The sequence below is a fragment of the Macrotis lagotis genome, chromosome 7 (assembly GCF_037893015.1).
Source record: "Macrotis lagotis isolate mMagLag1 chromosome 7, bilby.v1.9.chrom.fasta, whole genome shotgun sequence".
NCBI classification, from domain to species: domain Eukaryota; kingdom Metazoa; phylum Chordata; class Mammalia; order Peramelemorphia; family Peramelidae; genus Macrotis; species Macrotis lagotis.
The window spans coordinates 173,457,593-173,481,591 of record NC_133664.1 but is presented as its reverse complement, the minus strand read 5'-3'; the positions used below and the strand labels follow the sequence as shown (position 1 = coordinate 173,481,591).

At 37.8% G+C, this 23,999-nt stretch overlaps 1 protein-coding gene across 1 annotated transcript in view; it reads right to left on the bottom strand.

Annotated features, from left to right (window-relative positions):
* CCDC3 (coiled-coil domain containing 3) overlaps positions 1 to 17,661 on the bottom strand; it is a 130,602-nt gene extending 112,941 nt beyond the window's left edge. The window contains exons 1-2 of the mRNA XM_074194113.1: positions 17,270 to 17,661; positions 13,474 to 13,648 (exon numbers count right to left, since the gene is read on the bottom strand). Coding sequence (XP_074050214.1) covers positions 13,474 to 13,648; positions 17,270 to 17,646 — 552 coding nt within the window. The 5' untranslated portion in view covers positions 17,647 to 17,661. The remainder of the gene's footprint in view (positions 1 to 13,473; positions 13,649 to 17,269) is intronic.
* Positions 17,662 to 23,999: the final 6,338 nt, after the last annotated feature.

Sequence of the window (23,999 nt, the reverse complement as noted above, 5' to 3'; positions counted from 1 at the left end):
GGCCAAAAGTGGTCAAAGACCATAAAAGATAGAAATATTTGTGTTGTAGGCACTATGAAAATAAAGGTGTCTCCCAAACCCCATTCACACTAGCCATTTGGGTCTCCAGACATCATTTGCAGAAGACCATAATGTGTTCTACTCCTCTTCTATGATTACAATTGATATCAAATGAATTAGCCAAATCTAATTACTTAGTGAATGGTATTTACTAAAGTGGCATGGAAAACATTCTCCTCAAGATTCTATGATTCTCTCCCACCACTTCATACAAAATCCAGGGGGAAGTGGACTCAAATTAAAAAAACACACATCCAATAAATGTTTCATAACCCTTGGTTGCTAGAAGTCTTTTTTCCTCCCCCACTTTGTAGAATATTCACAAAGTTTCCCTTAAGCAACAAATCATGAACTCTATAATAAGAGCAAAATAAAAAAATTCAGATTATACAAAAGGCTAAAGAAAGATGTGTGGCTACCACAAGTTGGTGTTATTGATCTTGTTATTATTATTAGCAGTGAGGTGGTGCAGTGGGCTGGGTTAATCTTCCTGAATTCAAATTCAATCTCAAATACCCACTAGTCTGTGTGTTCCTGGGTAAGTCACTTAATTCTACTTAACTCAGTTTTCTTATCTGTAAAATGAACTAGAGAAGGAAATGATAAATCACTACAGTATCTTTGCCAAGAAAATCCCAAATGCAGTCACAAAGTCAGATATGATTTTACTACATGAGATGTGATATATTATCAAAGACACATAAGTCAGTTTATAAATATTTATTAAGTGCCAAGCATTGTTAAGTTCTAGAAATGTAAAAAAAAGAAAAACAGTCCTTACCTCAAGGATCTTGTAATTGAATAAAGATTTAGACTGTCCATTTATCAAGAGTGAAAGATAACAAATGGTCAATCCAAAGATTACACTGTACTCACATCAAATAGAGCCTTCACTATGGATTTACTGGAAGAAATGAGCAATGATTACACAGGATGATAAATTCATGAATAGATAGCAATCTGTACCAGTAAAAGAAATATACACATCAAGGAGAATATAGAGAATAAAGAGTCATTAAAATATTGAGGCATGACGAACTGGAATGGAAGTTAAAGATCCAGTATAATCTTAGGATCTACATATGACTTTGGACAAATGACTTAAAGTACCCCTGGGCTTAGTTTGTAAACTATCTGGTTTTGTTTTTTTTTTTGGAGTTTTTAAGTGGTAATAATATTGAACAACTTACTTCACAAGGGTTTTGCATGGATCAAATAAAATGCTTTTTTATTTCAATTTTGCCTAGAATTGGTCCCAAGCCATACTCAAAATTTACTCTAAATATATCTCTACATGGCAAGTAACCAATAAGCCCTGCTGTTCTGTTTTGAAAGTAGGGAAACCAAACCACAAAACTTCTTGATTTTCCCAAGTCAATGAGAAAGAAAACCTCCAAATTCTTCCTGGAAAAGCCAACTCTCAGGAGCTCCCTTCCCAAGATCAAACAAAGACTTAGAAAACACCTACTAGAATACCATCTGGCCCTATACAAAATTGCTTTACTTTTTTTCCCTTCTTTGGTATTCTCTCTTTATTAGAAGAGTGTAAGCAAAGAAGTCAAGAATCTCAATGGAAATGACCAAAAATGGTCAAAGACCATAAAAGATAGAAATAATCTGTGTTGTTGGCACTATGAAAATAAAGGTACACTAATAGATTTATAAAAGCTAGTCTCTGCAGCATTCTATTGGTTCCCTGGTAATATTACCATGAACATAATTTAATTTTTAAAATTCAAATTTTAAATCTGAATTGAATCAAATTTTAAATTTGAATTTAAAAAATTTGAAACACAAGATCACAAGACTATACGTTAATCTTTGTTTAAACAAATAAAAATGACAATCCACATAAAGTAAATGGGTCAAATATGATTGCCCTGTCAGAGGGCTAGTAGTTTCTAAGTTTAGCCATGTGATGGGGACAGATGTGAACTTGCCAAATGGTATAGCTGACTTAAGAAAAAGAAATGAACATGCCAGATTTCTTAAACTTAACAGAGCCTTCTAAGGGTCCAGTGTGTATATAGGAATGGGTGGGGGGGTAATTTCCTGGTTTGGAATTCATTTTGTTCTAAAAACTTTTAACAGTGACAAGAAACTTATGTATACTTTTGCAAAAAAAAAAAAAAACCTAGCTTATAGGCTTTGATAGAAGGCAACTAGAAATCACTAATCAAGTCCCCAAAACCCTGTGGCATTGTTGGGGACAAAAGGATAGTAGTAGACGGAATAAATGAAAATTTTTTTTCACCTTCCCAAGAGAAGATTGTATGAACTGAAGATATCAGCAGGAGGAGCTCAGATGGCGGCCAGTTTTCTCACTCCAGAACAAAAAGAGGCTAAGATATTTTATATTTAACACCATGCCTTATGGCCAAACATGCTTACTTCTTCATCATCACAAGGCTCCTGGGATGGGGGAAGGGAAGGTCAGCATAGATAGTCTCTTTGTCCAGCTGAGGTCAATGAAACACAAAGAAGGAATTACTTGAAGCATGCAACTCAACAAAAAACACTGGAGACAAAAGCTGGTATTATTGCTCATTCTCAGTCTACAATTCTTTCCTAAATTCCAACATAAAGTCAAGACCATTTCTGTGCCTTTTCTCTACCTCTTGTCTTTTTCTTTGACCCCCAACTTCCAAAATAAACAGTACTGGAATGCTCCCCTGAGCCATATGGCACTGGTCCAGGGAGCCTGCTTCTCTTAAGGTACAAGAGAAGAGCCCATCTGGGAGAACTTTGTTCTCTGCCTTTTATTCACCCTTACTAGATAATGAATACACGCATAGTAATTTAACCTGAAGGATGTTGTTCTTCACTCATTTCAGTCATGTCTGATTCTTTATGATCTCATTTGTTTTCTTTTTCTTGGCGAAGAAACTAGAGTGATGTGGCATTTCTTCTCCAGTTCACTTTAAAGATAAGGAAACTGAGGAAAAGAAGATTAAGACTCATCCAGGATCACACAACCAGTAAGTGTCTGAAGCCAACTCTGAACTCAGGTTTTCCTGCCTCTAGGACTGGCAATCTATCCATGGTAACACCTAGATGCCCAAAACCTGGAGTTCATTTTATTAAAACATATGAGGTAGGATTCTCAAAAAGGAAAATCATCAGTCAGCACTATATGTCAGTGTCCTCATCAATTCATATTTAATAAACACACATCATATGTTTATTGCATCCTCTTGTGTTCTCTTGATTTTGCTTAATTTGTTTATCCTTTCACTCAGTAGATATTTACTGCTCCATTTCTATGTTCCTGATCCAGGGTCAACCTTCTGAATTGGAAAATGTTGATACCATTTCTCAGAACATTTCTGGGTTCACACATCACTCTCTGGAAAACTGATTTTTAGAATCTCTAGGATTTCATGTTAGATGGTACTATAATAAACCCAAAATAACTGTTTAAAAATCCTTCTGGCTGCATGGAATTCTATTGCAATGAGATAAGTTTGAGATAAGTAGACCATCCAATGAAGGGGGTTTGGAGTAGATATTTTTGTTGTAATGATACTCCAGCTACATTAAAAAGCTAGAAAGTCAAGTGAGATAATAGATCTAAATACTACAGAAATTCTTGTTATCATCATCATCATTATTATTATTATACAGAAAAATAGAACTATGGAATTTCCTCTAAAATATGAAGAATTAATACCTAGAAGTTACCATGTCTGTCTTCTACAAATAGAACCAAATGGAAGAGATATAAACAGATAAAATGTCAAATATATGTATATATAATACACACACACACACACACACACACACACACACACACACGCAAATACGTAAAACCTGAATGTGGAAATGGCTATGAAATACTGAAATGAATTAATCAGTAGGCCCAGAAATAGAGAACTATCTTTTATGTACTAAATCTTTAATTTAACTTATCTTTAAGATGAATAAAGTAAAGTAGAATAGTGATATAAGAAAGTCTCCACCAGATCTTAAGGACATGAATAAGAGGTGCATTTAACCTAAGCTCTAAGGGAATCTAGACTTTCTAAGATATAAATATATATATATATATATATATATATATATATATATATATATATATATACACACACAAGTGAATGTGCATGCATGTACTTGTATATAATCTGCTATCTGCATAGAGTTGAAAAGATAAGATCACTTATAGAATAAGGAAAGAGAAGAGAAGGTCCAGAAGTGAGCCTTGAGTGATACAATATCTTACTGCAGAGAGAGATGGTGATTCAAGCAAAGGAGACTGAGAATCAATGTTTCAGAGAACTGAGAGATAGGCAGGCAATGACAGAGAGAAAGAGAATGGAGAGGGAGAGAGAGGGAGACAGTCAGAGAAGGACAGAGTAAAAGAGCCAGACAAAAAGAGAGTCAAAGAGAGAAAGAGAGCAATTCTTTGACAATTGAAGGGAAAAATAATCTATATAGCAGAAAAGAGATCAAGTTTAGTCAGAGTCTGCAGAGAGATTCAGTAGGGGAAAAGCTGTGTAAAGGTCATCATATTTAGCAGTTTAAGAGATTTCTCTTGGACAAAAAATGATGGCAGTTTCAGTCAAGTGGTGGGCTCAGGAGTTATACTGGAAGTAATTGTGAAGTAAGAAAGAAGTGAAGAATGTAATCAACAAGGTTAGAAAAGGAGAAGAAGGGCGGCTAGGTGGTGTAGTGGATAAAGCACTGGCCTTGGAGTCAGGAGTACCTGGGTTCAAATCTGGTCTCAGATACTTAATAATTACCTAGCTGTGTGGCCTTGGGCAAGCCACTTAACCCCATTTGCCTTGCAAAAGCCTAAAAAAAAAAAGGAGAAGAAAACAAGTTAAGAGTTTTGGAAACTTTCAACTTGAAGTGCAAACTTTTTAAAAAATATGTGAACCCTGAGCATGAGACAACAGGGAAGGATCTTATAAAATGGAGATTAAATTACACTAATCTCCAAAATATACTAATATATTAAGTAAATTATCATATATATAATATATATGTAAAAGGGGAGACAAATGAGTTGTATACAAATACTTATAATACTACCACAAAATTATTCATATCTTAATAATTCATATTTATTAGTTTTATAGGATCATGGGCTTTAGAGACAACAGGAGCCTTATGAATCATTCAGCTCAACTCCATATTTTAAGATAAGGAAACAGAAGTCAGAAGAGATGAAGGGACCCACCCAAGATGGCCCATCACTGGGATGTAAATGCTGTGCTTTTGTGAACATACCATATTAGGAGCATAAATTTAAAGCCAGAAGGGATCTTAGAAGCCATCTCATACACATTTTCATCTTTTAGATGAAGACACTGAGGGAGAGGAGTGAGATAACAATCTTTTATTAAACATTTCACTGTACTAAACACTTTACAAGTTTTATTTCATTTAATCCTCACAATATCCTTGGAGGAAACTAAGGCAAATAGAAATTAAATTATATTCACAGAGTCAAACAGTTGGTAAGAGTCTGAGACTGGATTTGAATTCAGGTCTTCCTGAGTCCTGAACCCAGTGCACTATCCACCAGGCCCAAGGACATCAAGAGAGTGGACCAAAGTCTCTTGCAAAGACTCTAAACAATGAAAGTAGAATTTGAATCCAAGTCTTCTGACTCCAGAGTCACTGATCTGGTCACAGTCCCAAAATGACTCCTATGTGAGAATCTAAAGAGATAATACATATGTATCACTCTGTACATCTCAAAATACTATAGAAATATTACAATTCTTTGTCATTCAAGAGAACACAGTAGGAACTTAATAAATGTTTATGGACTGAGTGGAAGAGGCAATATGGAGGGTAGGAATCATATTTTTTTCAGTCTTTGATTAGACCTCAGGCTCGAGCAGTGGTGTAACCACTGTAAGTTTAATCACTATTTCCTGAATCACTCAGAGAAGAAGTGAAATAGAATCTCAAGACAGTCATGATTTGAGACCATTTGATTTAAAGCAATGTGGTCTCATGTGTACTTGAAGAGGAATCATTTCCACAACGTATCCAAAACAGTCATCCAGTCTTTGCTTAAAGATACCAGAGAAGAGGGAACCCACTTTTTCCTGAAGCAGTCTATTTAGGAATTTTTTTCCTTAAACTAGTCTACATTTGACTTCTACTAACTTCCAACCATTGTCCCTAATTTTTCCTCTAGAGACAAGCAGAGCAAACCTACTTCCCCTCAGAGTTAAGTGGCATGTGGACAAAGGATGTGGTTGGTCTCACGGAGACCTTAGTTCAAATATGACCTCAGATGTTTACTAGTGGTGTGACTCTGAGCAAGTTCACGTAATCATTTCTGCCTCAATTTCCTCTGCTGTAAAATGAGCTAATAATTGCACCTTTCTCCCAGGGTTGTTGAGTAGATCATATTAGATTATATTTATAAAAAGTACTTATCACAAGGCTTGATACATAGAAGGCATCATATAAATATTTATTTTCTTTGTCATTCTTTCAAATACTCAAAGATGGAATAATCTCAGTACCTTTTACCATTCTGGTTCCCTGCTCTGATTATTCTCCAGTTTTTCAATGTTCTTCCTAAAATATAGGATTATAACTGAACAAATTGATAACTGCCCAGGGATGAGTTTAACAGGACTTTGTTGGGATAGCTAAATGGCCCAGTTGGATAGAGTACCAGTCTTGAAATCAGAAGGACCTGAGTTCAAATTCTGCTCCAGACACTTGATATTTACTAGTTGTATGACCCTGGGCAAGTCTCTTAACCCCATTACCCCACCAAAAAAAATAATAATAAGTAAATTAACAGGAATTTGTTGTTTAGTTGTTTCATTCATATCAAACTCTTCATGATCCTATTTTGGGGTTTTCTTGGCAGAGATATTAGAGTGGTTTGCCATTTCCTTTACTAGTTAATTTTACAAATGAGGAAACTAAAGCAAAAAGGTGACTTGCCCTTGGCACCACATTTGACCTTAGTAAGAGGAATTTTCCTGACTCCAGGTTCAGTCCTCATTACACACCTATCTACCTCTTAACAAGGATACTATTTCCTCAGTCCTAGTTACTATAGTTCTCTTGATTCTACCTAAGATGGTAATTAGGTTTTATTTTTTGACTGCCATGTAAAACTGTTAACTTATTTTGAGCTTACAGTCCTCTAATTCCATATCCCTCCTGACCCCCTAGATCTAAAGGTATATAGTGGCCGAGGGAATAGATAAATGCTCGTATAGAAGTTTATAAGGTAAAGTACTCAAGGCAGGGACTGTCATGCTTTTTAATAATTCCTGTGGCCAACACAATGCCTAACACAACAGGTGCTTAATAAATGCTCATTGGGTCAATCACTCATGTATTAAGTGCAGGAACTGTATAAAATGCTAGAGAAACAAATAAAAGGAATGAACTATCCCCAGATAAAATGAATGAATTGGTGATCGAACCAACTTGCCTGTGGCTGTGAGATCAGAATCTGGAGGCTGATTTTTTTTCCAAGCAAGCTCTTTTGAAGTGGAAAGAAATCTTCAGGGGAGGGAGGGGATTGCTCACAGCTGCCATGGATTCTCTTGATCTCTGGTAAGTCTCTGTGGGTTCTGCCCTTGTGTTGCAAGCCCTTAATATATGCCTGATGATTGATTGACTGTAGAAGAATCACAGCCTATTACTTGACTGAAAGTTATTATTGGAATAGCTTTGCAGCTCCAGCTGGAGAAACAGTCTAAAGGCTGCTGTTCAAGGATGAGTCCACTGCATTCCAGAAGTGTGGCTTATTGAGTTGTTGAGATCCTGACAGCTCTGTGAACATCTCCTCCCAGAGGAGGGTGTAGAATTGTGTGTTTGATGAGGCACAGTGGAAAAAGAAGAGAAAAATGGACTTGGTGGGGGGAGGGAAGAAGGGAGAAAGGGAAAGGGGAAAGAGCAAAAAATGGGAGCATTTGAAACTTTCGAGAAACTTAGAGATATTTTTCTCATCCAATGCAATAAAATTTCCTTTTGAAGAATTCAAATAATTCAAATAAAAAGAGCTGGCTATGATGAGAAGATGATATCTATAGCTCATAGACTCCAAAAATGAACGGGTAAAGAATTCACAACCAACTGAATTGGAGGAGCATAAGACTACAATGGTAGGGACTCACTAGCCTCACTTTTAGTCCTGTAGAGATAATTACTCTTAAATTCTTTCCTGCTCTTTAAACCATGCCACCCACCAAAAGCTAAAAATTATATGGCACTTTAAGATTCACAAAATTATATATATATATATATATATATATATATATATGTTATTTCATTTGATTCTCACAATAACCATGGGAAGTAGTTAATATCATTATCTCCATTTCCAGATGAGAAAGCTCATGGTCATGATCAGATAGGTGGTGTAATGGATAGAGCTTGGAGTCAAGAAGACCTGAGTTCAAAGTCAACTTTGGAAACTTACTAGCTATGTGAGCCTGGAAGGTCATTAACCCTATTTGCCTCAGTTGCCTAGCTCCTTCCTTGGATAAGGAAGGGGGGGTGGTAATAATAGCACCTACCCTTTCCAGGGTTGTTGTGAGGATCAAACAATATATTTATAAAGTTCTAAACACAATCTCTTTGCAAAGTAGTAGGTGCTCTATAAATACTTTTTCCCCTCCTCTTCCCTTATATAAGTTGGAATTGAGGTCCACTAATATTCACTCTGAATTATGTTCCTTAAAAGGAAAAAATTCACATTATAGCATATGATAGAAGTACTGATAAGGGTACAAGAAAAGAGTGTAGAGGAAAATGAATGTTTAGATAATCGAATGAATCTCCTTTCCATTATATTCTATCCCAAAAGGATAATTGAAACGTCACAGCAACTGTATCAGAGTGGGACTCTATGATATTAGGACTAAGGGAAAAAACTGTCAGTAAGGGGCAAATTTTTAGAAATCTAATCATGAAAATTAGCATAGCCATGAGGAGACCTGGTCCCTTATTCTACTTCTGGTTGTTTTGTCTTTTTAGTCAACTCTACAAGAGCCCCTTTTGCAGTTTTCTTGACAAAGATACTAGAGTGGTTTGCTATCTCCTTCTCCAGCACATCTTATAGATGAGGAAACTGAGACAAACAGGATTAAGTGCTTTTCCTTGGATCACAAAGCTAGTTACTATGTGAGGTCAAATTTGAACATGGGAAGATGAGTCTTCCTGACTCCAGGCCTAATGCTCTACCAACTGTGCCACCTTGCTGTCCATTCTACTTCTAGTGACCTGTAGTATTGTTTCTCTGCGCTAAAACTGAAGAATTTTAGAAAAATCCAAATACTCTTTCCTACTCCCCAAAATGCAAAGCATTTATAAATCTAGAAAACTGGTAGCATTTCAAGGCATTTCCTTCCTATTCCACCTCCCAGTTGCGCATCAGTTCTTGGTTGATCTCATTACTTTAAACTCCACAGCTAAGCTGAACTAATTGCTAGCTCCTAAATATACTCTGAACTTTCCCATCTCTATGTCTTTGCTCAACTATTCACCATGTCTAGAATGGTTTCTCCTCCTCAGTTGAGGTCAATAATATTGTTTGATCCTCTGGTCTCCTTATTTTCCATAAACCAGACACTGTCTCTTGGCTCTGACCCAGTGGTCAATTTTTTTTAGGTGATTAGTTGCTACCAACTTTAAAACATTTCACTCTTGTCTGATTCTTGTTTTTTTCTTTTTTTACTTTTTGCAAGGCAGTGGGGTTAAGTAATTTGCCCATGGTCACACAGTTAGGCAATTATTAAGTGTCTCAAATATGGGAATGATGTGATTTGACTGTTCGAATTTATGCTCTGCCGACATAGCCTTATACCATATCCTTTAAAGTCTAATTCAAATGCCATCTCCTATATGAAACCTTTCCTGACCTTCTTTTGTGGGAGAAGCATCTCTCTCCCCATCTAGGTTAGGCTCATTTTTCTTTAACAAGTATTGAGATATTTCTTGAGACTCAATTTGGCTCAAAGAAAAAAAGGAGCTTAGATTGTTGTTATCTCTTGTGGATGTACAAAGTAGTCACACGGAGCGCCAGTGGCCTCCCAGATGCTTGGTTGATGAAATCTGGTCAATGGGAGTTTTGCTAAGTTGAATCTATTCAAAGTTTCCTCAGTGGCCATAAGGATCCTCCAACTCTGACTAAGAAAATATCCTTTAAATAAATGTTGAATGATCTTCTGTTCCCAATATCAGACCAAAACTACCAGGGAGTTGCTTGAGTTTGGCCCTACCCACAACATCTCTCTAGATAATAATTCCTCCCCAAGACCCTACATTACCTTTTCAAATCTGCTTTTCCAATGGATAAGTATTCATGATTACATTCTATGTAAGTTTCATTCCCCTATAAATTATATACTCCTTAAAGACAATCTTATCTTTATCTCTTATCCAATACTTAGCATAGTACTTTACTGGTTGAATTTTCTCAGGAGTCTGAATTACAGCAATTACAGCCATTCCCCCCCCCCCCCCCCCCCCCCCCCAGGCTTTATTTTGATCTGTACAGGTTCTTTTTTGGTTCAAGTTCTGTATCTACAGTTCAAAGTTCTTTCATCTATCTTGCAGAGAGTGCTCTGTATATATAGGTACGATTCTTCCATCTTCACTTTGGCAACAAAGACACATCTACTACCACAGCCCAAAGGTTATCACCCAGAGTGCAAAGAAAGTACACTCACAGACAGTCATTCTAACTCCATCCATTTTGCTGAAGATTCATGTGGCTCAAATATTTTTGTTCTTTTAAAGGTCAGACTGGGTCCTGGTCTTAATGGACAGTCATACAGGGAGAGGGAAAAATATATATCTCTGTTTTGACTGTTGCACTGAACAGCAGAGAGAAGAAAAGAAAGTTCTTAGCTAAACTGAGGAGAAACTTGCCAGTAAATCTGGTGAATAGTCTAGCTTGCCAAAAATATCCCCCAAAGTCCCATTAACACTATGACACTGAACTAGAAAAGTACTGAGAAAAGCTTAGTAACACTGCTGATATCTTGGCATGTTTTGAAAGAGAGATTGTCTTTCCATTTGTCAAAGTTCAGGTGGGGCTACTCATATGTGGATGGGAACAGCAAAGACATCAGTGGTGTGGGAGGACTATGAAGATGATGTTTACGTCTGGGCATCGCAATGGGTTCAATTTGTAAAAGTTTTCTGCAGAAACTTTCCCGGAAGATTGAGCTTCTAAATCCCTGATTTTACTTTAGAGTTCCAGGTTAAGCCAGACCTCAAAAATTATAGCACAGTGGAAGAAAAAAACCAGGAGGAGAAACAGACTAACTGCCCAAATTGAATGGAAACTCCTAAGCAGCTCACAGCATACAAAGTAGAAAGTACAACAGATTTGGCATCCTTACAGAGTTAGTAATCTAAGATGTGGTATGTGAAACAAGCAAGGGATTTATTCCAAATCTATAGTCACTTTTTTAAAACCTTGTTTTGAAATGTATTAAATTTGCTACTGATTCAAGTCAATTTGACAAATATTTTATAAATCCCTACACTGAGCTAGGATTAAAAACAAAACAAAAAAATGAGTCCCAAGACTTCAAAAAGCTTACAATCTGGTAGGTGACAAGCAGCATTATTTACACAAGTGGCAATAATAAATTAAAATATGTCCATCAGAGGCCTGAAAGTTTTGAGGCAAGAGGGAACCAATAAGGGCTTCAAGAAGGAAATAAAATGCATTTGGTAATTGAAGAAAGAGAAGGGATATGATCCTATTACCATTAGGTTCAAATATAAACTGCTTTGTTTGGCATTTAAAGGGCCACAAGCTGGCCCTTTCCTTTCTCCCTTCTATATACTCTGTGGTCCAGTCATAGTGACTTCCATGCTTTTCCTCACACATGATACTTCCTCTCTCATCTCTGTGTCTTTGGATGTCTGCATTCCTTGCCTGGAATGTTGTCCTTCCTAATGTTCAACTCTAGAAATCTTAGCTTCCTTTAAGACTAAGCACAAAAACCCAACATCTGTAAGAGGTTTTTCCAATTGCCTTCCCTGCTAGTGCGGTCTTCTCTGTGGCTCCCTTTCATCTGCATTTTGGACTGATGATGTGTATATGTTGCCATTCTCATTAGATATAAATAATTTGAAGGTAGGGTCTTTTTTCTCCTTTTTTCCCCCCCACTCTGTGTGTGTGTATTCATCTAAATGTATATTAATTAAATTAATTATATAACATTAAATATAATACAATAATAATGTATTTATATAAATATATGCATAATATATAAATAACACATAGTAAGAACTTGATAAATGTCTGTTGATTTATTGGAAAAAGTCTGTTATAAGCCTAGGATTTCAGTATATACAAATGCCCATCCCCCAAAAAAGAGGGAACACATAAAGAGATTAGATAACAGTGAGGAGTTCAATTTGCTCAATCAATAAACATTTATTAAGTGCCTACTGTGTACTCAACCCTGTACCACATGCTTGGATTATATAAGACAATCTCTTCTCTCAAAGGAATCATAGAAGAGACGGCTCACAAAAAATACATACAAACAAGTTATGTAAAGATAAATAGGAAATAGTTGATAAGGAGAAGACCTTAGAATTAATAGGGATTGGGAAAGGTTTCCTATTAAAATAAAACAGAATTTCAGTTGGGGCTTAAGTCAGAGATGAGGAGAGAGAGACTTTGTTCCACAGAGAGCATGGAGGGAAGCCAGAGAAAATGTCCAGAGCCAAGAGGAGTGTCTTATTCATGTAATAGCCAGGAGGCCAATATCACTAGATCCATGAGAATGTGTTAGGGAGTAAGATTTAAGGAGACTAGAAAGGTAGGAAGGGGCTAGGTTATGAAGGATTTTGAATGTCAAATATAAGAGTACATAAATGAGAATAATTGAGAAAAACAAAGCTGACAGGTTGGAGCCACCCTATGAAGGATCTGAAGGATGCCAAAAATTTATATTTTATTCACTTAGTATTGAGAAGATGTTTGAATTATGGAGTAAATAAGGAAAACTACTTGAAAGTCATTGCTTATGAATAGCAATTATCCTCAAATTTTATTGCAATTATCCCCTCACATCTTACTGCTAGAATTTTTTTTAATCATACAATAAATAGAAATGTTCTAGCTCTCATAATCCTAGTTCTATTATTTCACTCCTACCAAGAACTTCTCCCTTCCCTTCCTCCTCAAATGAACTTTTTTAATCCATACTCTATACTAGATATTCCAATCCTAGTGACTGTTTCTTCCTAAGTAAACTCTGTGAGAAGACTCCAGAGGTCTCTAAACCTACAAGCCAAGGGTCAATGAAAATAATTTCCTAGGACAGAAGGAAGGGAAAGAGTTACAAGCTCTCCTTTGGTCTCACCATCATCTTCTTTAAATTGCTGTATAAGAGAAACCATTAAAGAATGTTCTATTGTTTCGATGTTTCATGAAGCTGGACAAATTCTTACCCTGTTGTCCTCCTGGATCTCCCAATCACTGGAAAAAGTCACAGGCTGTTGTCCGTGAGTACAGTTGGAAAACTGGAAGAGACTTGAAAACATTCTTCTGTTCTCTTGAGTGTCTGGAAAGATGGCATCCTGGAAATTGACTCCATGAGGCAAGAGATTATAATTTTCATCCATCCTGAAGCAAAAACAAAACAAAACCAAAGATTTATTTGAACTGAGCTCTCACTGGATACCATAGTTTTACAAAAGCCATAGCAACCTTCTATCTTTGAGGGTTCCAAAAAAAGCATACTGATAAATGAAGCAAAAAAGTAAATATTTTTAAGTTTAGAAGTCTCCAGAGAGACTTTAATTCCTGCAGTCTGTGTGACTGTTGAGGTTCTGTGAAGCATAAGATAAAAAGTTTTCAGTAGAGATAACAGTCTATTAAGAATCAAATGTAACATTACAAAAAAAAAAAAAAGGAAGAACACATTCTAGACCAAAGTGAAGGGGCAAATTTTATTGACTAATCTACATATTCACTTTTCACATTTATGAAAATGACCAGAGCCTGCTCTAATCTCAACAGGTTTCAGAATAACAGGAGGAAAAATGATCTGTATGTAGTTGTTAATAATTTCAGGGTAAGGGAGCTCTGTGAAATGGGAATCCGTCAGTCTAGCATTTAACTTACTGTATTTCTGTACCAACTCTAAGTAAATATTTAAGAACAAAAAGATGAAAGAGTTGGCTGACTACCACAGAAATATTGAACCAAACTATTTCCCAATAAGATGGGTGAAATGATATTTTCTTAGAGGTCCATAACTTCCTCCACTTTGAAAATGGGGTTTCATTTTTCTTTATGTTATGGTTGGACCCTATTATATTTTTTTCTCTTAATGAAAAATCATAGACAATTAAAGTGTCTCTATAATGAGAAATGTGCTCTCTCTCAGTCTTTGCTGGCACTCCTGAGAAATTTTACTTAGTCTAGAGAAACAATTCAAGCCAGAACCATGACACGCTGTATTCTAAAGTTAGAAATTCTGGCTTAGATGTGGAAAACATGTGTTGCAGCAAGCTCAATGCGGGGGCACTTTGTGTCTCCATTCTCAGAAAGATGCTGGAGTCTGGGGAGCTAATAAGTCATCTATAGACATTGATTGTAGTTGGTACCAAATATTATGTTTTGCATACTATAATACTATGTCAGTATTGTAATTAAGTTTTGTTTTCTTGGCTCACAACTTTAATCCATAAGTTATTTTCAAAAGTATTTTGGTGATTCTCAAGCATTTTTTTTCTCAAACAATCCAGGGAATTGGACTTGGAATCAGGAAAACTTGAGTTCCATAAAAGTTCACATGTACTAGTGTGATTATGAGTAAGCCATTTAACCTTCAAGTCTCAGTTTCCTCATCTGTAAAATTCAGATAATAAAAAGCATCTATTTCACTTCACAGGGTTTTAGAGAAGATCAAATAAGATAACATTATTTTACCAATTCCCTCCTGCCAATTTAAATCACATACAACTGGAGAATTTCCATTGCTAATTTTCCTCCTAAGTCTGACTGTAGGAAAAGCTATGAGACAAAATGGTCATGAACAAGTGCTTTGTACTTCTAGAATGAAGAATAATTTTTTATAGAACTTTATAAGACTCCAAAATCCTGGAATCGAGAGTAACTTTTATAGAACTCATGATGCCTTGAAAAATGTGGGCTCTTGATATTTATTTAAAAGAAGTCAGTTAATAAATATTTATTAAGGTCCCACTAGCAGGCATGGGCACTGGAGATACAAAGGCCAGGTAGGCAATTCCATGCAACTTAATATATATCTATTAAGCAACTACTATGTATCACACCTGATACTAAGTGGTAAATAGAAAAATTCAGTTTGGTATAGTCCCTGCCCTTGAGGGCTTCTAGTCTAAGGGAGAGGAAGAGAGACCTATACTCATATTTATATAGCAAAAATGTGATGGTGAGGGAGAAAGCAACTTTAATATGAAGGGTAGTTTCTTAGGTATCAACATCATCAGAAGATTAAGTGACTAACCCAAACATAAAAGGCAAAATTAGAATCTAAATCAACGTGACTCCAAGACTGGCCTATTCTTTTCTAGGGTATAAGACCCCTCACTCACAGAAGTAGAACAATGAAATCTGCTAAGAGCCTGGCTATATACACTATGGAATTCATACAACTATTTCAGCTTAGAGTGCACCCTAAGGCTTTTTCCCATTGCTTTCCTATTGCAGGTTGTATTGCAGATGTATTTAAAAGTCAGGAAGCCCAGATTTTAACCCTACTCCAGATACTTAACAACTGTGTTATCCTGGGCAAGTCATTTCACCTCTTTCAACTCTTACTTTGCCCTATCAGTAAAATGGGGATAATAACATTACCTTCCTCAGAGTATTATTGTAAGGACCAAATGAAACAATCCTTGTAAAGTGCATTGCAAATCTTAAAACACTGTATAGATGTTAACTATTTATTATTATTATTATTATTATTATTATTATTATTATTACAGACATAGTTATAGTTCTAGACCTGGAAGTTGGGGTGCATTTGAGTTAACTGCATCTTCCATTATTAAAGTTTATTTACACCTTCAAAATCAGCAAATGGCCCAAATCAGGGCTTGATTTATAATTTTATGGATTGTCTGGTCTTAAGAAGCTGATGGAGAAAATGTAAATAAGGAAGATTAAACTTTTAAATGTGTCCTGGGAAGAGCTGGTTGTTAAACATTTACTCCTGCAGATGGAAAGGACCCCAGAAATGTCTAATACTTCAATCTCTTCATTTTATAGATGAGGCCTAGGGAAATTAAGTGACTTGACCAAAGACACAGAGTTTTAAAAGCTGGTAAGTTTAGAAAGCTGGTAAGTGAACTGATAATTCCTTGAAAGTGTTGGGAAGAGCATAACTCTTAGACTCCTTCTGTTATTCCTTTAGCTCATTGGCAAAGATCCTAGTGAAAATGAGATCATGTGTATATTTATCAGTCTGTCCCTTACAGGTTTTGTGTGGGTGTGTATGTGTGTCCATCCCTTATAGGTTTTATATGTGCATGTGTGTGTGTGTGTATCCCCCTATAGGTTATGTGTGTGTCCCATCTCTTATAGGGAATGTGTTAATGTGTGTCTGTCCCTTATAGGTTATGTGTGTGTGTCTATCCCCTATAGGTTATATATGTATGTGTGTGTGTGTGTATCTCCCTATAGGTTATGTGTGTGTGTGTCCCATCTCTTATAGGTAATGTGTTAATGTGTGTCTGTCCCTTATAGGTTATGTGTGTGTGTGTGTGTGTGTGTGTGTCTATCCCCTATAGGTTATATATGTATGTGTGTGTGTGTGTGTATCTCCCTATAGGTTATGTGTGTGTGTCCCATCTCTTATAGGTAATGTGTTAATGTGTGTCTATCCCTTATAGGTTATGTGTGTGTGTGTGTGTGTGTCTATCCCCTATAGGTTATATATGTATGTGTGTGTGTGTGTGTGTGTGTGTGTGTGTGTGTGTGTGTCCATCTCTTATGGGTGATGTATTTATGTGTGTCCGTCCCTTATAGGTTATATGTGTGTGTCTGTGTGTGTCTGTGTGTCCCACATAGGCTATACTTGAGTGTAGCCCTTGTTGAGTCTGCGTGCCCAGGTGGGCCTGTCTAAAAGTGAAGAAAAGTTGTGCGAGGTCCTGTGAATGAGGCCCCGCGGCGGAACGGCAGGTACATCCTCAGAGCAGACAAGCAACCAAGGAGGCCGAGTCCCGCCGGCCACCCGGGAGGCGCCGCGCTCACCTGAGGAAGAAGAAATAGGAGTAATCTTGCACCACGGTGTGCGAGTGGCAGGAGAAGTAGCCCAAGCCGGTGAGGTTGAGCCTGGAGCCCGCGGGCACCTCCAGCATGCTCCCCCACGCCTGGTCGCACAGCATCTCGATCTCGGCCGAGTAGAAGAGCCCCCCCTCGGAGGCGGCTTCGTACTGCCAGGGCAGGTAGTTGTAGAGCCCGTACATCTCCTGGTGCAGCGCCAGCACCTTGGCGTACACGATGATCTCGGCCAGCTCCGCCCGGCAGCCTTCGCTCAGGGGTCTCCAGTCGGACGGCAGCTGGCAGCCCAGGCTCGGGCTGAGCCGGCCGCCCAGGCAGCCCAGGACCAGGAGCAGGAGGGCCAGCATCGCAGCGGCGGGAGCGCCCAGACCGCGCGCTAGCTGCTTCGCCGAGTTTGCCCGAGGCCGGCTCTCCGCTCGCCCCTCTCTCTTCAAGGGCAGCTGCAGCTCACCGTGGCCATGCTAGCCTGTGCGCATGGTGGGGACCGTGGAGGAAGGAGAGGGCGAGCGCGGGGCTGGCCCAAGCCGGAGAAAGGAAGGCTGGGCGCGCCGCCGAGGCTGAGCCCACGGCTGGACGGCTCCTGCCCCTTTCTCCTTCTATCCCCCGAGCTAGCCCCTCCGCTCTCAGCAGGAGTCGCTCCGCCTCAACGCAGTCCATCCCCTGTCCTATCGCTTTAAAAGGGTCGCCGGGACCTGGCTACCCCGCCTCCTCTTCTCCGTGACTTCTCTGGGGGCGTGGGCTGGGGGGGGGGGGACGGGGGGGGACAGCCCCCCGGCCTCTGCAGTGGCCTGGCTCTCTGTATTTCCTCCGACCCCCGCCCGGGGCTGGGGCGGGGGACGGCCGGGGAAGTTACCCAAATTCCCAAATAGGGCAAATGTGGGAGCAAAGCGGAAGACCCGAGGTTGGGCCATACCAGGAGACTCCGGGAGGCGCTTTAAGATGACTTGAGTGAGAGTTTCACCCACAACAGGAATTTGAGTTTGGGCTTGTCAGTCTTAAACTTCCCAGTTTCTGCAATAAAACTGGGGGTGTGAGGAGAGCCACGCAAAACAGCTTCCTGGAGAGCGCGGAGGGCTGAGCAAGTGTCTTCTACTGTGCTAGAGTTTGCTCTATTCAAACGGTCGTCATTTTAGAGTAAGATACCAAAAGTACTGGAAGTCTTAGTGTCCCACTCCTTCAAGGAAGGAAGGAAGGAAGGAAGGAAGGAAGGAAGGAAGGAAGGAAGGAAGGAAGGAAGGAAGGAAGGAAGGAAGGAAGGAAGGAAGGAAGGAAGGAAGGAAGGAAGGAAGGAAAGGAGGGAGGGGGAGGGGAGGGAGGGGTAACCAGAGTAGTTTACCAGTTATCTGAACCCCCCCACACACACACACACAAATAAACTGAAGGCCATTAGATTTCAGGACTACCAAGAACTGTCTGGCACTGACAGAACACAAGTAAGCATGAAAAACAAGAAATCAAGAAAAACATGTTAATGTTGGTGGATCTGTGAACTCATCCAACCTTTCTGGAGAGCAGTTTGGAATTATGCCCAAAGGGCAACGAAAATGGGCATTCCCTCTGATCCAGCAATACCACTACTGGGTCTGTACCTTGAAGATATTATGAAAAAAGAGTAAAATACATCACTTATACAAAAATAGTCATAGCAGCCCTGTTTCTGGTGGCAAAGAATTGGAAATTGAGTGAATGTTCTTCAATTGGGGAATGGCTTAGCAAACTATGGTATATGTATATCATGGAACACTATTGTTCTATTAGAAAACAGGAGGGATGGGAATTCAGGGAAGACTGGAGGAATTTGCATGAACTGATACTGAGCAAGATGAGCAGAACCAGAAAAACACTGTACACCCTAACAGCAACATGGGAGTGCTGATCAACCTTGATGGACTTGCTCATTCCATCAGTGCAACAATCAGGGATAATTTGGGGCATTCTTCGATGGAGAATACCATCTGTATCCAGAGAAAGAATTGTGAAGTTTGAACAAAGACCAAGGACTATTACCTTTAATTTAGGGGGAAAAAAACTGATATCTTATTATGTAATCTTGCTTTCTCTTATACTTTATTTTCCTTTCTTAAGGATATGATTTCTCTCTCATTACATTCAATTTGGATCAATGTATAGCATGGAAACAATGTAAAGACTGGCAAATTGCCTTCTGTGGGAGGGAGGGGGAGGGAAGTAAGATTGGGGAAAATTGTAAAATTCGAAATAAATAAAATATTTAAAAGGAAAAAAAGGAAAAGAAAAACATATTTGACTAAGTATTTAGTGAAGAGTACAGCTCTAGACAGAAAATAATATGTTCTGCCAGTAATCTCCCCACCACCACCTCATACACACACATCCAAGTATCTTGCTTAATTCTCTATTTAAGCTTTAAACTTCAAACTTTCCTGTTAACTCCCAGAATTTAATGAGATTTCTCTTAAAGTAAGAGTACTTGTCTTTCTTCTGAGAAGAGAAAGGACCAATAGGACAGTACATGACCTTTCTAAGAGAGGTGGCAATGAAACCCATTAATCTCTAATATTGGTGCTGGAGTATAAAGATGTCTATAATTATTATCATGATGAACATCATTATTCCAGGTTAGTTTTACTTTACTGTCAAAAGACTATTGCTAAAAAATCACCATAGTGATGATTAGACCATTGAGAGACAGGTTAGCTGTTATCATATTGACCCACTTTTGTCACCATAAAATTTCTTTATTGATGCTCTGCCCCGTGTTTGCCATGGTGCTTCAATAACATGCAAAAGACCTCATCCAACAGGCCAAAAAGTCTGTATCCAGACTATCACCAGAAGTTCTATTTCCTTTTAGATCAGGTCATGGAGTGAAGCCAGGTCTGGAAGAAACAAAGAGAAGGAGGTCTTTGCACAACATTCCCCTCACTATAATCAATGTAATGTGCAAGTCATGTATTCATATCTTGTCATGGTTTTCTGTGATTACAAAGGATAGCAACAATCACTCAATTAGCATCATTTTCAAGTATAAAAATTCATTTTTTCCTCCCTTCCATCTTCTACTTACCTGAAAAAAAACTAAAGAAATCAAAGAAGAAAAAATCCATAAATATTAAAAAATTTTAGAAGCTCTTTTTTGTATATAGCAAAAATAAAAATTGTAAAAAGGTTCCCATCACTTAGAGAATGGCTCAACAAATTGTGATATATGGATCTATTCAATACTATTGTGCTATAGGAAATGAGCGGAAAGATAGTTTCAAAGAGATATAGAAAAATTTGCATAAACTAACTGATGCAGTGACATGAACAGAACCAAGGGAACAATTTGTAGTCCAGTATCAATATAGTTGAAAATGAGCAATTTTGAAATACATCAAGAACTCTAATCAAGCAATTAATTTATCCACCACGATTCTAAAGAACTAATAGTCTCTCACCCCACCTCCATGACAGAGAGATGATAAACTAATATGCTGAATTTTAAAAATATGTTTTTGACATGACTTGTGAGAATTTGTATTATTTAATAAATAGTCTTGATCCACTGGGTTTCCCCTGGGTGTATGCTTAGATGAAATACTTGTGAGGGATCAAAAATCCCCTGGAGAAAGTCTTACAGGGTTCAGAAGCTTGACAATAATCAGTACAATGTTATCTACAAATGAGAAAAACAAACCGTTGGGCCTCATCATCTATAGGAAATTCCTTTTTCATTTGGACTTTTCTGGACATAGTCCTTAACAGTAGCAAAATGCATTTGGTGAGAATATTTCTTCTTATTTTGTGTCTGTCCTAATGTTTATTATCAAAAGGCTAAAGTAGTCATTTCTGTGTTTCCTTGAAGTCATATAGGTGTTACAACAATGTCAGGCACTTCTCACCAGGCTTAAGGAATACTGGTGGTAGCCAACTACCATCAGGGGAAGCATCTCCCATGGAGATGTGACCTGTCAGCTGCTTCTGTGGGTGTTTCAGTCACAGTGAGGTAGCTCAGTGAATAGAACACTAGCCTTGAGTCAGGAGGATATGAGTTCAAATATGACTTACTTGTCATTTAAACAGTGTGACCTTGGGTAAGTCATTTAACCCTGATTACCTCATATCCAGAGCTTTCTCCATTCATCCTGATTCATATCTGACCACTGGACCCAGATGGCTCTGGAGGAGAAAGTGAGGCTGGTGACTTCACTTAGGATTCCATCATTCAAATCCAATTCATGTGCTTGTCATGGCCATCACCTCTCTGGATGTTATGCATGGTCTTCTTTCAGAATGAAGGACAAACATCATCAACAAAGACTCAGAAAATAAAGTTCTTACCACCAAAGTTCTTTTTTTTTTAGGGTTTTGCAAGGCAAACGGGGTTAAGTGGCTTTCCCAAGGCCACACAGCTAGGTAATTATTAAGTGTCTATGACTGGATTTGAACCCAGGTACTCCTGACTCCAGGGCCAGTGCTTTATCCACTACGCCACCTAGATGCCCCCTCCACCAAATTTCTTGACAGTCACATAGTTCAATGTCAGAAACTGAAATGATTTTTATCATATTAAAGAAGATTAACTATTCTCTGCTTTGCTGCTGCATTCTAAAGATCATGGGACCTTTCCATCTGACTTGCAGATGAAACCTATGTGTTATTTCCTCATTAGATTGTGAAACTCCTCGAAAACATGGATTGTCCTACTTGTAATAGGAGTGTTTAGCACAGTACATTGCATTTAAAAGCTTGATAAATGTTTTATTCATTCACTCACTCAAGGAATCTTTTGATTCTTAACATATGAAAGATTTTTCCCATGTTTAACTTTATGAGAGAGATATTCATATACCTTGGATCAGAGGTGTCAAACACTTGGGTCTGAAACACTGTGCCTGAAACAATCCTGAGTGTTGAGTGTGGTTCAAATTTGATTAAAATGCAATTCAGAAAAATATGAAATTCAGAACTACTCAACAAAATAAATAAAAATATAATTGAATTTCTAAAAGATTTATGATGGAAAATGCCATCCACATCCAGAGAGAAAACTATGGTATCTGAATGCAGACCAAAACAGACTACTTTCACTTTTTAAAATTGGTTTTATGTTTTCTTTTCCTTTCTCATGTTTTTCCCCCCTCCCTTTTGTTCTGATTTTTCTTTCTCAACATAACTAATATGGAAATGTGCTAAATATTATTGTTCATAAATAATCTATATCAGATTACTCAATGTCATGGGAGGAAGGGAGGGAGGCAGAAAAGTGTGGAACTCAAAATCTTACAAAAAATCAATATAGAAAAGTATCTTTACATATAATTGGAAAAATAAAATAAAATTTTAAAAAATATAAAATTGAACATACTTGACATTAAATATGAAGTTTTCTAAGTTAATCAGGGATCATTATGTAAGGTTTAGTAGTCCCATTTCTATTTGAGTTTGACACCACTACTGTCATAGTCAATAAACTGAACCCAGAATAGAATATGGCAAAACAGGCTGGACAAGACTTGAGAAATCATTTAGTTAGGTGGTGCAGTGGATAGAGCACTGAGATAGGGAAAACTCATTTCCCTGAGTTCATATCTGGCTTCAGACACTTACTAGTCAAATGACCTTGGACAATTCATGTAACCCTGTTTGCCTCTATTCCTTATCTATAAAATGAGCTGGAAAAGGAAATGGCAACCCCCTCCTATATCTCTGCCAAAAAAAAACACATGAGATCACAGAGAGTCAGATATGACTGAACAACAACAAAACAAATTTAATAACCTCATGTTTCTCCCTGAAATAAAAACCCATGTTTTTTAAGATATAATATTCCTCCAATGATTCAATGTGGTATATGGGGTATGGTAGATTCTGAAAAATTCTGATATGGGAATAGAAGGAAATATGATGAGCTTGACCAGGTTTCAGCATATTGTCACTGAATAACTGTACAAAAGAAGTGGTACAAAAGATATTTTTAAAGAAAATGGATGAATGGAAAAGGAGTTAAACAAATCATATATCAGAACCAAGGGATAACCAATGAGTTGTCTATATACTCTATTAGTGTTCATACAAGGTCAAGAGACCTATAGGAAAATTCCAGCATATTGATGGAAGACTTAAGGAAGAAGAACATTCTCCTCTATTAGAATGTAAACTCTTTGAATGTCTTGCCAAGATGGCAGATTGCCTAGTTACCACTTGCCTACCTACAGCAAAATCTGGAAGTTTGAACCAAACTAAGATCAAGAAATTCAAAAACAACCAGACAAAGCTGCTACTGTTCATCTTGATGCTGTGATACTCAAAATCAGAACTTGGGTCCTGGGGCTCTTAAATCCTTTTCTCATACTATGTCTTGAGATGTCAAAGAAGACCTTGAATATCTAATACTGAATATCAAAGATCCAGGGAGACCTAACCCTAGGAGGTGTAGGTTAGAAGAGTGTTTGACAGTAGGAAGGAATGTTTAATTTTTTTAAGCTCCCATCTGCAGTGCTTCATACAATACCTGGAACATTGTTGTTCAGTCATTCAGTTCTGTGTGACTCCTCATGACCCCATGGATCATTGCATGCCAGACTCTTCTATTCTCTACTATCTCTCAAAGTCTATATAAGTTCATGCTTATTGTTTCCATTATACTCTCTATCTCATCCTCTGTCATCCTTTTCTTCTTTTGTCTTCAATCTTTCCCAACATCTTTTCCAATGAGTCCCATCTTCTTATGATGTCA